This window comes from Poecilia formosa, unplaced genomic scaffold, assembly GCF_000485575.1.
Source record: "Poecilia formosa unplaced genomic scaffold, Poecilia_formosa-5.1.2 Scaffold10, whole genome shotgun sequence".
Taxonomy (NCBI): Eukaryota; Metazoa; Chordata; class Actinopteri; order Cyprinodontiformes; family Poeciliidae; genus Poecilia; species Poecilia formosa.
In genome coordinates this window covers 771,840-787,979 of record NW_006799949.1, presented here as the reverse complement: position 1 = coordinate 787,979, position 16,140 = coordinate 771,840, and the positions used below count along the sequence as shown (strand labels likewise).

General features: G+C 40.2%; 2 protein-coding genes across 5 annotated transcripts in view; both read right to left on the bottom strand.

Annotated features, from left to right (window-relative positions):
• Positions 1-2,328: 2,328 nt before the first annotated feature.
• Positions 2,329-4,093, bottom strand: ndufa7 (NADH:ubiquinone oxidoreductase subunit A7). The gene is made up of 4 exons (XM_007541134.2): positions 3,979-4,093; positions 3,707-3,756; positions 2,672-2,809; positions 2,329-2,505 (listed from the first exon to the last, which is right to left on the bottom strand). Exons 1-4 carry the CDS (start codon positions 4,027-4,029, stop codon positions 2,418-2,420), a joined length of 327 nt encoding a protein of 108 aa, XP_007541196.1. The 5' UTR covers positions 4,030-4,093; the 3' UTR covers positions 2,329-2,417.
• An 836-nt stretch (positions 4,094-4,929) lies between these two features.
• Positions 4,930-16,140, bottom strand: part of mast3b (microtubule associated serine/threonine kinase 3b) — a 36,584-nt gene continuing 25,373 nt past the window's right edge. For 2 of the 4 annotated variants that reach the window (XM_007541115.2, XM_007541110.2), the window contains 17 exons: positions 15,755-15,819; positions 15,085-15,176; positions 14,795-15,003; positions 14,427-14,565; positions 14,131-14,263; positions 13,884-14,049; positions 13,215-13,316; positions 12,941-13,063; positions 12,220-12,332; positions 11,892-12,058; positions 11,594-11,715; positions 10,694-10,894; positions 10,286-10,512; positions 10,058-10,180; positions 9,820-9,956; positions 9,067-9,251; positions 4,930-8,369 (listed from right to left, as the gene is read on the bottom strand). In XM_007541115.2, the coding sequence (XP_007541177.1) occupies positions 7,315-8,369; positions 9,067-9,251; positions 9,820-9,956; positions 10,058-10,180; positions 10,286-10,512; positions 10,694-10,894; positions 11,594-11,715; positions 11,892-12,058; positions 12,220-12,332; positions 12,941-13,063; positions 13,215-13,316; positions 13,884-14,049; positions 14,131-14,263; positions 14,427-14,565; positions 14,795-15,003; positions 15,085-15,176; positions 15,755-15,819 (3,359 nt within the window). In that variant the 3' untranslated portion in view covers positions 4,930-7,314. The remainder of the gene's footprint in view (positions 8,370-9,066; positions 9,252-9,819; positions 9,957-10,057; positions 10,181-10,285; positions 10,513-10,693; positions 10,895-11,593; positions 11,716-11,891; positions 12,059-12,219; positions 12,333-12,940; positions 13,064-13,214; positions 13,317-13,883; positions 14,050-14,130; positions 14,264-14,426; positions 14,566-14,794; positions 15,004-15,084; positions 15,177-15,754; positions 15,820-16,140) is intronic. The other 2 variants (XM_016665037.1, XM_007541122.2) reach the window with 1 other exon arrangement.

Here is a 16,140-nt window from a genome sequence, read left to right as displayed (position 1 = left end):
TATTTAGAGTTCTGTTTTTTAAAAGATATTAAAATTAAAAACCCAACACTTCTTTTTTTCATAATCTTTCAATGACCAATTGTTTGATATTTTACATTTTCCTTACTCATTTGGCCTATCAACTTCAAATGTATGCATATATTTTAGTTTTCCTTTTAAACAAACTTTTATGTAAAGTGGTGTTTTAGGGGATTTCATTAGAGTAATATTTGGTCATTTTTAATTAGGTGCTAAATAAGATAATATTCTTACTTATTTTTGTAAGAAATTCTCACTGTGTATATTTTCTCATATCCTAAAACAACCAAAAACAAAAACACAAAGGAAAACAAACAAAAACCAGTTTATTTTACTCAACTATCCAAAGTTTATCCATCTGTGATAAACCTCAGTCCTCTGATGCTAAAAACTATTTCCAGCCTAAAGCCATGTTTGATTTCCGATATCAATTTATTCACTCGTTTTGACAAATGTCATAAAGTCACAAACACATGCTCTTATGTTACCTTTCAATATCAGTCTGCCCTCTTTACTTTGTTTTTAGGGCAAAGTTGGCAGTTAAGATTTTTTTACTCGCAAGTTAATAACAAAAAGCTTGTCCTCCTAATTCAACTGGATATATTCTTGTGTCTGAGTTGAAGAATTTATATTATGTCAAATTGTTAAATAGTTGTTGTGATGAATAAATCAGAAACAAAAACTTGAAACAAATAGCATATTTTATTCACAATTTATTCTATTGTACAAGATACAACAACAGCAGAAGCAATCAGGAGGCTCAGGTTGCTGCTCAGAGGTACGGCTGATCTGTGGACAGTGGTGGGGGTTCATAAACAGTCCCAGGCGTCACGGGAGCCTTTGTTGTCTTAGCAACCTCACTAAAACATATCAAACATTGTTAAGAAAACAGTAGAAATTGACACATGAAAAGTAACTCTTTGCAAAGTGCAACAGATCTATTGTCTTAAAGAAAGAACTGTAGGTGGTTTACTTTAACACTGGCGGAGTTTAACATGCTCAAAAAGTCAGACAATTTCATTTTACCTCCCAGCAGTAAGAACCTTCTGTGAAGACATCACGACCGTGGCGGGCACCGACTCTCTGCGGCCGTCTCGGGTGTAATAATAGTTGTTGGCAAACTTGTGGCTCGGGCCTACGGGCAGCTTAGGTGGTGGCTGTGTCCTTATAAAACATGGACAGACATCAGTAACGCCGCCTTCAAAGATTTTACTGCACTGAATCTGCGTGGAACTTCAAATCGGCTTTAAATTATTTGTCTTTATCTACAGAAAATAAATGTGTAATCTGTGGGCGGGGCTTTTGTACACTTTAAATTATTTTTAAGTGTTATTTCTTTTTTCAATCTAGTAAAGACCCAATTGGTAAACCATGATTGGCAGGATGTGTGCGTGATTTGTACCTTGACTGTACGTGGCAATCTGAAGCTAATAGACGCCAAATGATATTTTCAAATCATTAAATTTTATCAATTCATGTCTTAAGAGTGCAGAAATTTAGGTTAAGTAACTCCAAATTTTCTGCATATAATGGCTATATGTTCACTGACTAACATATAAGTAGTTAGTGAAACAACAAATTACAAATTTGGAAACACCGAGATCTGAGGTTTGTGCATGTTCCTTGTATTAAATCCCAACCTTAAACAATGGCAAACATGCACATACTTTGGGACCCAGAAACAAATNCAATTGTTTGATATTTTACATTTTCCTTACTCATTTGGCCTATCAACTTCAAATGTATGCATATATTTTAGTTTTCCTTTTAAACAAACTTTTATGTAAAGTGGTGTTTTAGGGGATTTCATTAGAGTAATATTTGGTCATTTTTAATTAGGTGCTAAATAAGATAATATTCTTACTTATTTTTGTAAGAAATTCTCACTGTGTATATTTTCTCATATCCTAAAACAACCAAAAACAAAAACACAAAGGAAAACAAACAAAAAACAGTTTATTTTACTCAACTATCCAAAGTTTATCCATCTGTGATAAACCTCAGTCCTCTGATGCTAAAAACTATTTCCAGCCTAAAGCCATGTTTGATTTCCGATATCAATTTATTCACTCGTTTTGACAAATGTCATAAAGTCACAAACACATGCTCTTATGTTACCTTTCAATATCAGTCTGCCCTCTTTACTTTGTTTTTAGGGCAAAGTTGGCAGTTAAGATTTTTTTACTCGCAAGTTAATAACAAAAAGCTTGTCCTCCTAATTCAACTGGATATATTCTTGTGTCTGAGTTGAAGCATTTATATTATGTCAAATTCTTACATAGTTGTGATGAATAAATCAGAAACAAAAACTTGAAACAAATAGCATATTTTATTCACAATTTATTCTATTGTACAAGATACAACAACAGCAGAAGCAATCAGGAGGCTCAGGTTGCTGCTCAGAGGTACGGCTGATCTGTGGACAGTGGTGGGGGTTCATAAACAGTCCCAGGCGTCACGGGAGCCTTTGTTGTCTTAGCAACCTCACTAAAACATATCAAACATTGTTAAGAAAACATTAGAAATTGACACATGAAAAGTAACTCTTTGCAAAGTGCAACAGATCTATTGTCTTAAAGAAAGAACTGTAGGTGGTTTACTTTAACACTGGCGGAGTTTAACATGCTCAAAAAGTCAGACAATTTCATTTTACCTCCCAGCAGTAAGAACCTTCTGTGAAGACATCACGACCGTGGCGGGCACCGACTCTCTGCGGCCGTCTCGGGTGTAATAATAGTTGTTGGCAAACTTGTGGCTCGGGCCTACGGGCAGCTTAGGTGGTGGCTGTGTCCTTATAAAACATGGACAGACATCAGTAACGCCGCCTTCAAAGATTTTACTGCACTGAATCTGCGTGGAACTTCAAATCGGCTTTAAATTATTTGTCTTTATCTACAGAAAATAAATGTGTAATCTGTGGGCGGGGCTTTTGTACACTTTAAATTATTTTAAAGTGATATTTCTTTTTTCAATCTAGTAAAGACCCAATTGGTAAACCATGATTGGCAGGATGTGTGCGTGATTTGTACCTTGACTGTACGTGGCAATCTGAAGCTAATAGATGCTAAATGGTAATATTTTCAAACCGTTACATTTTATCAATTTATGTCTTAAGAGTGCAGAAATTTAGGTTAAGTAACTCCAAATTCTCTGCATATAATGGCTATATGTTCACTGACTAACATATAAGTAGTTAGTGTAACAACAAATTACAAATTTGGAAACACCGAGATCTGAGGTTCGTGCATGTTCCTTGTATTAAATCCCAACCTTAAACAATGGCAAACATGCACATACTTTGGGACCCAGAAACAAATCTGGGTACAATTTAAAGACGGATACAAACCCTTAAATCTATGCTAAAAGAGGATGTGGCTGTGACAACCTATCAGGCAAGACATGTTTGTTTCCTACTTCTAGATGTGTCTCTGGTCCAACACATCTGAATCAAATAACTGCTTTGTATCCTAAAAATCCAGGTGGTAATGTTTTCATTATTCAATCCAGGTGTGTTAACGTAGAAGGTGCAGGACACCCGGTCCTTGAGGACGACAGCTTCCTCCAGGCTATCTACCATGCAATGGTAGCTGCAGGTGTCAAAATTAAGGTCTTCTTTTCAGTTAAATGTTGCGTTTTTAGAGGGCAAAAAATAGCTCCACATTTCACAGCATGGTGGATTAAACATTACCTCTTTGCTATCTCCTCGTAACGCAGCTGCAGCTTGGATTGCAGGTCATGCTGGGAAATAAACAAAAGTGAAGGTTTAGTGCAAACGTTGCATTTCAATCAAATCTACATAGAGTTTACTTCTCATTAACACTGTTAAACATTAGCTTGACAGAACCGCTGCCTAGCTGGGCTAACCGTCCGGATTTATCATCACCAGGACACCATTTAATAAATTAAGTCCCAGATTATCAAAGTTTATTTTAGCTCTATGACTATAACTTTATTTCTTACCCCAGCCAGTAAATTTCGAAGCCTCTGGATGATTTTAGTAGCAGTAGCCATGCTAGCTGTTGTTGTGAAGGACACGAAGCTTCTTCTGTGGTCTCAGAGTTTCTCAGCACAGTAGTGACACCCACCGGCCATATGGGAAAACTGCTGGATTTAAAAGAGAAGTACAATACAACGTTTTACTTCTTGTTAGAGTCATCAAAGGGTCTTTTTAAATAAAGAGTGCCTGTTTTACGCTTAATAACTCACAATTTGATGTAATTTTAAAATTTGTGTTACTTCACCTTTTGTCATAGAACAGAATCCTGTCATCTGCAGAAGCACTCAGATGACACAGTTGTTGGGAATAAGAGATGGACAAGTGCAAAGAGCAGGTGAGACGGCTGTAGAAGAAGAGATTCTTTCATAAAATGAAAAACATTACAGACAGCCCTGAGTATTCTCTACATGATGACATAATACTATGTCTTTAGTCAGAGGCTTTGTCAGATTTGCTCTGATACTGACCACTAAAGGACAACGTTCTTGCCCACATCCATCCATATCTACAGCTCCTTAAAGAGCATATACAGAGTATATAATTTACTCGAGTTATAATGTTTATATTCCCTTTTGAACTAATGACCTATTTTGGAACCGAAAATGAACTGATACAGTAACAGCGATATAGTTTTAAAAGTAATCTAAAAACCTGTGGAAACCTAATTATATCCTTTACTACGAGCACACTTCTGCAAATTTTACACTTTCATCACGTTCGTGAACATAAAGATCTGCAAGTACAGAACATTTGCTTTAATTTCTTGAATCCGCTTTCTTATATTGCCAAATTTTATTTCATGAACCTTACAATAGATAAACAAATACCCAATAAACAGAAGTCTATCGTAACATCATCCAGAGTTTGACTGAAAACCTGGTTTCAACGAATCAAAAGGCAAGAAAACAAAGGTGTCAAAGAGAAATACAAAGTTTATTCTTTGCACAAGAAAACACAGTACAGGGCAGCAACGCCGGTATACCATGCAGTCAAGTATTACAGCTGTGTGCTTGTCTCATGCAGCATGCACTGAACGGAGGAATCCACAGGAGAACACGTGCACATGTACAACAGCTTATTAAACCTGCCGGTTTGTTCATTGAGAGCTTTTTAAAAAGCAGCCGACTTTGCATCTGCTGATCTTCAGTGGCCTTAAAGGCAGCTGCATTAAACTTTCAGTAGGTGGAGATCAGCACAGTGATGATGCATATAAAAACATGTGATGGAGATCTTCACTAAAAATAATTAAAATTTCACAACTTCAATGAATGAACTCATTTTGTTACACCGTCTTGTAAGATTAAAACATTACCTTCCCTCTGAGATAATCATCACGTGACAAAATCGGGTTTAGTGCTTACTTGGCTTCTGTAGGTGCACAAATCTAGTGGTCTGAACTACATTTCCCTTCACCACTCCACTGTGCTTTTTATATGAATTCTCAAAAATGAGGCAGCAAAAACAAAAAAAAATAAAAAAAAAGATGATCTTTCTGCTTATGTGGACGTAAACATACAAAAACAGTTCAGTACCAAATTACTCCCTAAGAACAAATAACTTCAATAGAAAAACAGATATGCAACTTCTGTATTTGTCTTCCATTGTATCAAAGAGGATCAAATACAGCCATGTGATATAAAGTATTCATACAGTACATCGCATGTTTGTTTGTTGTAAACAATTCAGTCAGACTGCAGGAAAAACTGAGCCATAAAGTGATCACTCCACTTCAGTAACAACAGCAATATGCAAGATTTTCATCAGGTTTGAGGACCTAAAGGGGGAGGAATAGGGGGCTTGACTGACTCATCAACAATTAACGGATAACAAATCGGTACAAACCAGAACCACCAAGAGAAAAATAGGACAACCCCAAAACTCTCTACAGAAAATATGTCAAATGTAACCAAACAAATTGAATCATGTTTCCTCAATTTGTCATTGCCCCTGTGCATACACTAATACCGCCTCCAACACATATGGAGATGCACGAAAGCTTCAATATCAAAATATACATCAATATTTGTACAAAAACAAAGACACGGAACAGCTTTAGTTCAAAGAGCTCCAGGACTTGGATTCGCTGGAAACGTGTCTCTCTGCTGATTCCCAGCCGCCTTTCACATTTAGTTACAAAACGTACATCAAAATAGTGCACTTTTCCCCGTCTGATGTAAACACCACTACACAATAAAGAACGTAGAAGAGGTCAATGATGCTTGGTCTCTCTCACAACACAGAAGAAAGATAACAAGTAAACAATGTGGGTTTTTTTTTTGATTGAGATAGCAGGTAAAAATGTCATAAGATAAACACAACGAGGATTTAAATAAGCAAAGAAAAAAAAAACAATCCTGTTTTCTTTAAAACTCTTCCAGTTTGGCCGCTCGGCAGGTTGGAGCAAGACGTCACAGCGCGACACAAAGCAATGTCGCACTTGGAAAAGCCGCAATATCCACAACTTCATGATTGTCCTATTTGAAGATCGGGATGCCAGAGGGGAAGAGTTGCTTTAAAAACGCTTCATGTGGAGTTGTTGGTTGTAGCATCAGAGATATGTCTTAGGGAGGACGGTGCACTGATATCATGGCAATTCAAACTCTTCGGATCTTTTAGTCTTCGCAACAGATTGCACTTAAAAGTTTCACCCAGATTGGAGTCTCAGTGGGATTTGAGACACTGCTCTGTTCTGATTGGTTCAATGTGAATGAAAGAAAAAAAAAATAAAACAGAGCTTTGCAAGAAATACAAATAATCAATTTTAAAATAAAATAAAAGGCTGTAAAGCCGCAAAACGCAGAGGCCAAGCAACAAAGTCCAAGAATGTTGTCTTCTGTGGCTGAAACTATGAATAATTCATGTATCTCGCAGTGTGAGTAAACGACTAATAGTCATCAGTAAATCTAAAGCTGCCCTTTCAAATCCACTCAGAGGGGGAAAAAAACTAATCCTAATTTCTATAAAGACTTATCACTCCATTTGGTCCTACAATTATCCAGCATTACCTTGATACCACCACAATTTCATTAAAAAATAGACATTTTTAGAAAACAAAAATCCATTCAAGAAACATAAAAGCACATTTTATGGATACAAAAAGCTTTAACCTTGGCTGTTCAGACGATGAGAACCTTTCCTCATCCCTCTTCTTCTTACAAACATAATAAATACAACCAGAAAGTCTGCAAATTTTTCCCATACAAAATTCAAGTAGGAGCTTCTTCCGTGTGTTTAGTTCATTTGGGTTTAAGCGGAAACAGCTCGGCTTCCTTCAAAGTTCCCCATAAAGCGATAAAGCGTCACTTTTTGGGGTTTTCTTTTTGCCGGGTTTCCTCACTGCTCTCTGCGCTCTGGGCCTGATGAGCTGAGGAAGCGTCTCCCGCTGACTGAGACTGATCAGACACAGGACGCTCCGATTGTTGTTGCTGGGACGGTGCGATCTCCACCTCAGGGTCTTCATTTCCATCCTCTCCGTCTGAGCAGGGCTCCCACTCATCCTGCTCCTCGCTCTCTGTTGAACCCTGCACAGCGATCTGAGGGACCAGGGTGAACCTCCTGACCACTGGCACTTCCAGCTCCACTTCCTCTCTGCTCTGCGGCCGACTTGACGTCCATGTCATCCTGTGCTTCTGCTGCTGCAGGGGTCTTGTTTGGAGTCCTGAAGATGTGGCGATTCCCGTCGCCAAGCAGCTACTGCTGCTGCTTTTCTCCTCGGGCTCGTCGAAGCTCACCTCCTGCACCGCCTCCTGCTTTTTGAAGGAGTCCCGTCGCTCAGACAGGTTGAGTTTGCGCATCACGACCAGCTGCTCCGTCCTTTGACCGCCCCCGTAGGCTCCCAGTCTGCTGTGGTCTGCGCCGATGTAAAAGCTTCCACAGGCCCCCTCTACCTCAGAGTCGCCCAGCAGGTCACCCTCGCAATAAAACGGCACCTCCAGCGTGTGCCTGCGGGGGGCGTATGACTTCTTATCGGCGTGGTACACGCCAGACAGTTTCTCCGCTGACTGCACCCGCTTGAGTAACGGGGAGCGAGGGGGCTCGGCACTACGGGGCCGGACGACGTGCCGGACGATGGTGGGGGGCGATAAGGTTTTACCGTGATAGGTGTGGAGAGTTTTGGCAAAGCCCGGCAGAGGGGACGGCGAGCGCTGTGGGGACAGAGGCTGGTTGGAGGACGACGAAGAGTTGCAGGCCAGAGGAGAGGGTGGGATGTTGCTGGTGGACTTCCGACGGCCCACCTTGGTGAAGCGCTGCGTGCTGAGCTTGGAGCCAAGACCGTGCAGAGAGTTGGGCCGAATGTGTGTAGCAGGAGAACTGGGAGAACTGGAGCAAGGAGACGTACTCTGGGGAGAGTTGTCTGAAAAGGAAGGAGAAGACAATAATCAAAGAATAAACAAAAAATATATGAAAATATTATGAAAAAACCACCAATAATAACTCCCTAAATACAGAGGTGGGTAGAGTATCCAAGAATCATACTCAAGTAAGAGGAGAACTACTTTAGCTTATTTTCACTCAAGTAAAAGTAAAAAGTAGCTGTACAAGTAATTACTCAACTACAAGTAAAAGTGTATTTTGGTAAAATGTTTACTCAAGTATTGAGTAACTGATCAAAACATAAATAATTTGATATTTGAAAATAACAACATCGAACAAACCAAAATGTAAAGTTATGTTGAAATTTTGACATTTTCAAGATCAAAATAAAAATAAATCTTACAAAATCACAAATAAAAAGACATTTATCCAAATCGGTTTATTTCAATCTAAAACTTATGAAACTAACAAAAAACTGCAGGTGTGTGTGTCTGATGAATATTTGGTTAAAACAAGTTTGTCTTCATCCAGAGAAGTTACTCACAGTGGGCAGAAATTTTACTCAAGTAAGAGTAGTCATACCTCATAATAATATTACACAAGTTAAAATACAGAATAGTAAAAATACTCTTAAAAGTAATTAAAAAAAAAAATGTTACTCAAGTACATGTAACTTGCTACTCTCCAACTCTGCCTAAATCCACCAGAACTTTAGGACGTCTGTATGGTTGCCTCACCGCAGCCCTGATGATCTGGTGCTGGGCTCCTGCAGGGTGTGGAGGGGCCGGGGGACAAGCTGTGTGTCGGGGAGCCTGGGAGGCTCTCACTGGAGGAAACGGAGTGATGAAGACCTGAGGAGAAGCTGCGGCTGCTGTGCATCACCGTGCTCTGCTTGGACAGCTTCTTTAGGATGGTCCGTCGTCTAAAAAGCAGAACAGGAGCAAATATGACTGGAAGTAATTCACCCAAAGATTGCAACTGGCCTTTTCTTCAATTTTTCAACACTTAAAGTCTGGAGAATACAGTCTATCAATAAGTCGCAATTTTGTTTTTTGTTTTTTTCACAGTTCAAATGTTCCAGTGCCTTATGCTTTTTTTCGTCTTTGCGACACTTTTCTTTTTTTTTGACTAATATGACTTATACTGTGGAAAATACAGTAAGTAAAGAGACTCTTGGAACCATTTCACATTTTTTACAATAAATACTTCAGGGTGTTATGTTTTTGGATTTTATGTGAGAAGCCAACACAAAGATGTACATACTTTTAAAATGGAAGGACGCAGAGTCTTACATTTTTTAAATTAAAAATCTACTTTGTGTTGGTATATTACACAAAACCTCAATAAATGCATTGCAGTTTGCAGATGATAAACTTTACCATCAGTCGAACACTAGGTGGAGACGTTGCTGTCCTTTACAAGCCTGATAAAGTAAACAAATGATGACGACTAGGGGCTGCAGAGCTGCATCTGATAGCTCAGCTCTTTACCTGTCGTAATTATCTCTTTTTCTGCTCTTCTTGCTGCGTCGGGCCATCTTGCCTTTGTGTTTGGTCTTCCTGGCTGGACCCACTTTGATTGATGTGTTCTCCAGGGCTATGGTCTGCAGAGCCACTTTGTTGCCACTCTGGACGTTTCACAAAAATACAGGTATTAAAGCAACTTTTAATAAAAAAAAAAAAAAAAAACGAAAGGTCAACTGAACATTGACCCAACAGGCGACTGTACCTTCAGCAGCAGCTCTATCAGCTCTGGGTGGACCAGGCCCTGCACAGACTCTCCGTTCACGTGGGTGATGAGGTCTCCGGTGCAGAGACCTGCCTGGTGAGCCGGGCTGCCCTCCTCCACACTCTGTTTAAACAACCAGCAGAGGAGTTTCATTTCAGCATTACATAATCGCCTCTTTAAGCTTTAAGGTTGACATCATCCAAAACAAGCAAAAACAGAAGAACCCACCGATACCATGTGATGGACAGTGTAGACGTCACTGTCGCCCATGTAGACACGGATGGCCTGCAGGGTGAAGCCGTACTTCTTCCCCGACGTGTGGATGACAATCGGAGGCTTTAGGCTGGCGGGGCTGAAGGAGAAGTCTCTGTTAGGCGACGAGTCACGAGACGAGGGGTTGGAAGACAGCGAACGTGGAGAAATGGGACTGGGCTGGAGGCCGCTTGGTGAGTCGTCTGAAACAAACAAATTAAAATACAGTAGGATATTAGTCTCTACTTTATTATTCCAAGTTCTAAATCTCAGCTTGGTGATCCCTTCCTCTGCTTCTCAGTTGTTTGCTTTACTGTGTTTAAAATCTGAGAAAATGAAACTGCTGAGATTATCCTTTGCTCTGCTGGACGCCTGCTGGATCACCTGCAGTGATGATGAGGGACAGGGCGGAGACAGACGCCGACTTGGGAACCTTTCCTCCGCAGGGAAGCCTCTGTCTGTCCGGTGTCTCCAGCTGGTTGCCGAAGCGACGGGGGCCGGCTGGGTCCTTGGGGGACGAGTGTTTGGCTCCAGTGCTGTTGCTGCGAATCCGGATCCTCCGGAGGTTTGACACCACCACTTCAGCTGCAGATGACAAACATAGAGGGTAAATAACATTTCCCCTGTTTACGATGCAACTAAGGCTCCGTTCTCTCAGCAGATCTTGATGCTTTATTGTGATTTTTTTTTTTTTTTTTTGCTGAAATCCACATTTTTTTAGTATTGGTCTTGTATACTACTAGTAAAAGCGACTACATCTGTGCTGTTTACAACCCCAAAGTGACCCACATATGCAGAAGAAGAATGTAGAAGTCACGCAGCAGCTAACTGCTTATGGCAGTACAAAAGGATTGCCGCTATCTAAAGATTAATTTTAAGTTGCTGAGCATTGGAGCCAATATTATCACCACAAGATCACAAAAGCACAAAGGAAACTAATAAAAACAAATAACCAATAGCAACAGGCTTTAGTGGAACATTAACTGGAACTTCTTAAGAGAAGAACCGCAAGTGGTGGGATTGTGATGTGATGCGCTTCACGGACAGAATTTTTTCATAATTATAATTTTCAGGCCTTGTTTATGTCTGGATTTACCACATCGAGCTTCTTTTGGTGCAGAATTAAGATGCATGTCTCACATCAATGACGCAAAAGCTTTGAAAACAATTGGATACATATTTGATTTAGTACCACATATGCAAGTGGCACAAATCTGGGCCACATTTGCCTGCTCTGTGAATGTAGCCTAATTGTGAATGAAAATGTGTAAGGTCAGGGTGTACCTTCATCATCGGTGGAGAGGGCGAAGCGGGGCATTGTCTCCAGGCTGTGGGTGCTGCTCATCACCAAGGGACTCGCGCTCCTTTCAGACTGTGAGGAACTGGAGGACGCCCGAGGGCGAAGGCTGCAAAAAGCCAAACAGTGGATTTATTGGAAATATCTTCTGGTAGAAGATCAAGCTATCAAGTCAACACACACAAGAACTCTAACATTTATCATCTGTTTCCTCAAATATCTGCTTAGAAGCCCTAAAAAAAATTAAAAAAAAGAATCACAACACAAATGTTTACAACTGCTCACCTGGCCATGCGTGCAGAGTGCCTGTTATCCAAACAGCCGTCTGCTGGGCTCAGGGACAGACTCAGCCCCCCGGCATCGCCACGGTCCTCCTTCTCTTCGCTGTGGCTGCGGTCTGAAGAGAAGCTCAGGTTGGATGGTGTTGCCAGATGTTCTGTGCTGCTGTAAACCTTGAGAGAGAAATAGCCCAGAGAGGGTAGGGGGGATCAGGAATTACTGTACAGTCAACAGTAACACCAACCTTACTATTTTGAATCCAAGGTGTATTTTTTGAAACAAAGGACAACCTTTTCAACTGTTTGTTTTTGATGTTGGACATAGCAGTTTTTACCTTACTGAAACGATGAGACCAGGAGGAAAACTGCCTGATTTCCAAAGATGACTCCTCATCATTAGTTTCTTCATCTTCATCAGACGCCAAATGATGGTAGCGATCAGAACGAGCTTCACACAAAAAGAGAAGAAGCTAAGAGCTACAGGAGCATGAACTGCACACAAAGAGCATGGTGGAGTCTAAATGCAAAACACAATATATAGAACTAATTATTTGGACTAGTACTTCTTTGTAAACACATTTCAAAAAGCTGACGGTTTCATCTTCAAATTTCAAATTAAAATGTTCACTAATCTGCTTATTAAGTATAGTAGAAGGCTGAAAAAGGAGCTGTTACTTTTGTTTTTCAGCACTTGTGTGGCTTTTTACCTCATGGCTAAGGTCAAATGTTCAAAAAACAAACAACAAAAAGACAACAACTTTTACTGTAACTGACTAGCTGGGTATGTTTCAGATGAGGACAAAAACCTTGTATGTTATTGACAAGTTTCACATATTAAGACGTAAAACATGCTTAGCTTTAAACTACTGTGTGGCTCTCTGGTGCATTTGCAGGTTAACGAAAAGAAGAAACCAATGCAGGACTGGGCAGTGTGTGTCTGTGTGTGTGGGTGTTTAGATGCCAACGGTCTGAAATCTTCTGGGAGCAAGGTTAGGAAAACAGCCCTGTCCACTGCTATGTTGTGCTTTGCAGCACAGGTTCTTAACTGGAGCTTACTGTCAAAGTAGCTGGTGTCATCTTCTGCTTCCAGCTGAGGAATGAACTCTGCTTTTTGTCTGAGGAGTCCATTCCAGTCCAAACCCACAAAGAAAGGGTGCTGTTTGACCTCTGAGGCGCCACCTGCATCCACAAGGTACTCAGTTTCAAGCTTCAATCAAACAATAGTTCAAGTTCAGGGCTCCTACGGCTCTCTATAAATACTTTTTCAAATGAATTACAGTCTAAGTGAGTTTTAATCAACTCATTAGGCTGTTTTTTTAATTAACTCTACCTGTTCCCAGTCGTTCTAAAGGGCTCTGCCAAAGTAGGCGGGTGATTAGGTCCTGAGCATCAGCAGGTAAGGCATCGTCTCCCTCTGGCCAAATAATTTCATCTGAGAATGAAATAAACACAACACATTTAACCAATTGATTAAATGATTTTTAACATTTTTCTAAAAAAACAACAATAACAAAAACAATGTTTGGATCATCTGCATTGATGCAAATTTGATTGACTTCAATGTGAGTAGTTATAATAAAAAGAAATCAACCATTTCGGCTGCAGGGTTCAGACATTTTTCCCATGAAAATATCTGGTTTCCAATGTAAATAACTGTTTCCAAATTTAGGTTTTTAATCAAACGTTAGATTGCACTTTATTACAAAATTGTGCAGTCTGAATATCAAGTACTTTCAAGGACTTAATACAGAAATCAGGCACTTTCTGAACCTTGAAAATATGTGATTGAAATCTGAGACTTTTCAAGGGTTTCAAGCACCAGTACAAACCCTGTGTTTGAAGGTGAACCCAGACTTATTGCCACCAGTTCTGTGAGCACAACAGCGGTTTGCTAATAGGTTCTGACATGAATGTAATTACCAACCGGACAATTACGTTACAGCAAGAAGAAAATGCATGAATGAATGGGTGCTGAATACATTTTCACATCAACACTCACCGCTGACGACCTGCCCAAAAAGTTCTTCAGGTGTGTCTCCAAAAAACGGAACGCAGCCAACCAGGAACTCGTACAGGATGATCCCCATCGCCCACCAGTCCACCGGCTTTCCGTAGCCCTGTCTGAGGATCACCTCTGGAGCGATGTACTCGGGAGTGCCGCACACCTGCATGTGCAGACAAACAAAGACCAGTTCTGTCATTCCTTGTTAAGCTGTTGGTTTGTCTTCCATCAGAATCTGCTTTACCTGTTTGTCGACAAATTCCCTCGTGTCTTTTTCTATGTGACCCTCATACAGGTTGGTGGTCATGTTCATCAAGCCGATTTTAGACAGTCCAAAGTCGGTTAACTTAATGTGACCCATGGATGTGATCAACAAACTGGAAGGTGGAAAAAGAGAAACGAAAAAACATGAAGCACATACAAGTCGTTATTCCAAATTCTGATTTGATGAAAGAAAAAAAAAAAGGAAGGGAATCTTGGTTTTTGATGTACACAATGATAGAATAGTGTTAATTTAGCAACAGTGAGACAGTTTCTCACTTGTCAGGTTTAAGATCTCGGTGCACAATGCCATAGTTGTGAAGGTACTCAAGTGCCAGGACTGTCTCAGCAAAGTACATTCTTGACATTTCTACAGGCAGGGGGCCCATATTCTTCAGCAAGTTGGCACAATCTCCACCTAAAAAACACAGAAAACAATAAAAAAACCGATTGTCTAACAATTTCCTATGTCAAACAAGATGAAACCCCGATTGCTAGACTACAGGATTTTTCATCTTTGCATTTCTTGTGGAAATGTTAGGTACCACCCCAAAAAAGTATATGTGCTTTACCCACCCAGTTCAGATTTAGCCAAATGTTTTTAAGTTTAAAAGTTAAGCCATAGCGGCGCACTTGCTGAAGTTTACCTTCTACGTACTCCATGACCATGCAGAGGTGGCGCCGTGTCTCAAAAGAGCAGAACATGGAGACAACGAAGGGGTTCTCAGCAAAAGTCAGGATGTCCCGCTCCACAAACGCCTGCTGGATCTGGTTCCTCAGCACTAGGTTCTGGCGGTTTATCTTCTTCATGGCAAAGCGCTGCCGTGTCTCTTTGTGGCGGACCAAATACACCGCCCTGTTTAAATGAAAGAATAATGCTCATAACAGCACAATATGAAGATGTGGAGGAACGGTTTGCTCAGGTCAAACCTCTTACCCATAAGCTCCATTACTGATGAGTTTGATGGTCTCAAAATCACTCTCTAGAGGTTTCCTTCGGGTTGGAGTTAGTGTCTGCGGGGCTTTATTCTGGACAAATTAGAGAGGAGAGGAGAGGAATGTTTGTAGCATTCTGGCTGCATGTAAAAGAAATAAAGTATAGAGTGGGAGGCTTATAGTGAATATCAGCTAAATATCAGCTATTTGCAAGAAGTTTGAGATTTTGGCTTGAAACTCCTCAGCTTTCATTCCAAAAAAAAAAAAAAAGGTTAGATGTGGTGGGAGAACAGTCCAACCTTTCAGAACGTTTCTCTTGGCGGCTCGCTGCCAAATACTACAATACATCTCCAAATAAAAAGTTGTGGCAATGTAAGACTGTACTGGCAGCAAAAGGAGAATATATACACATTATAAAACAAGTGGTCACAGTTTTATGGCTAATCCAGTTTACATCTGTACAAAGTGGTGTATATGCAACACTGACATTATTACTCATTTAAATGTTTATGGTTCCCTTTCGAGATCGAAAAAACCCACTACAGTGAAGGAAACAGATTCTCCTGAACAAGTGTAAACAAATTTAAGAGAAGTATGTTTAGAGTTTATTGAGTCGTTTACTTTTATTGACAAGTCCAGTCCCTTCCTTATATCAAATGCTGAAGACTTACCTCTACAGCAGGCTCTGGCTCGACGGACACTGAAGGACTGGCGTCATGTTCAAGCTGTACCATGTCTGTGAAAACCAGAATGAGATTGATTACTAGCACACAAAGTATCCTCATCTACTATTTCATTGTCCCAAGGAGTTTTCTCATGAATCTGATACTCATATCTGAGCTTTATCGTGTTTTTAGCTGTAGATGCCTAAAGCCCTCAGCAGAATTAGATTGGAAAGTTTTATCAGCCTAAAGGGATTTCCTGAAGAGCAGCCTGAATTAAAATGATGAGTTTTCCTTCATCAAGAGCTTCAACTGCTGCAGAATCAAGGTCAAATTAAATCACACTACAAAAAAAGAGGTGACTATAACTTGTGGGGAAAAAAAAACAAAAAAAC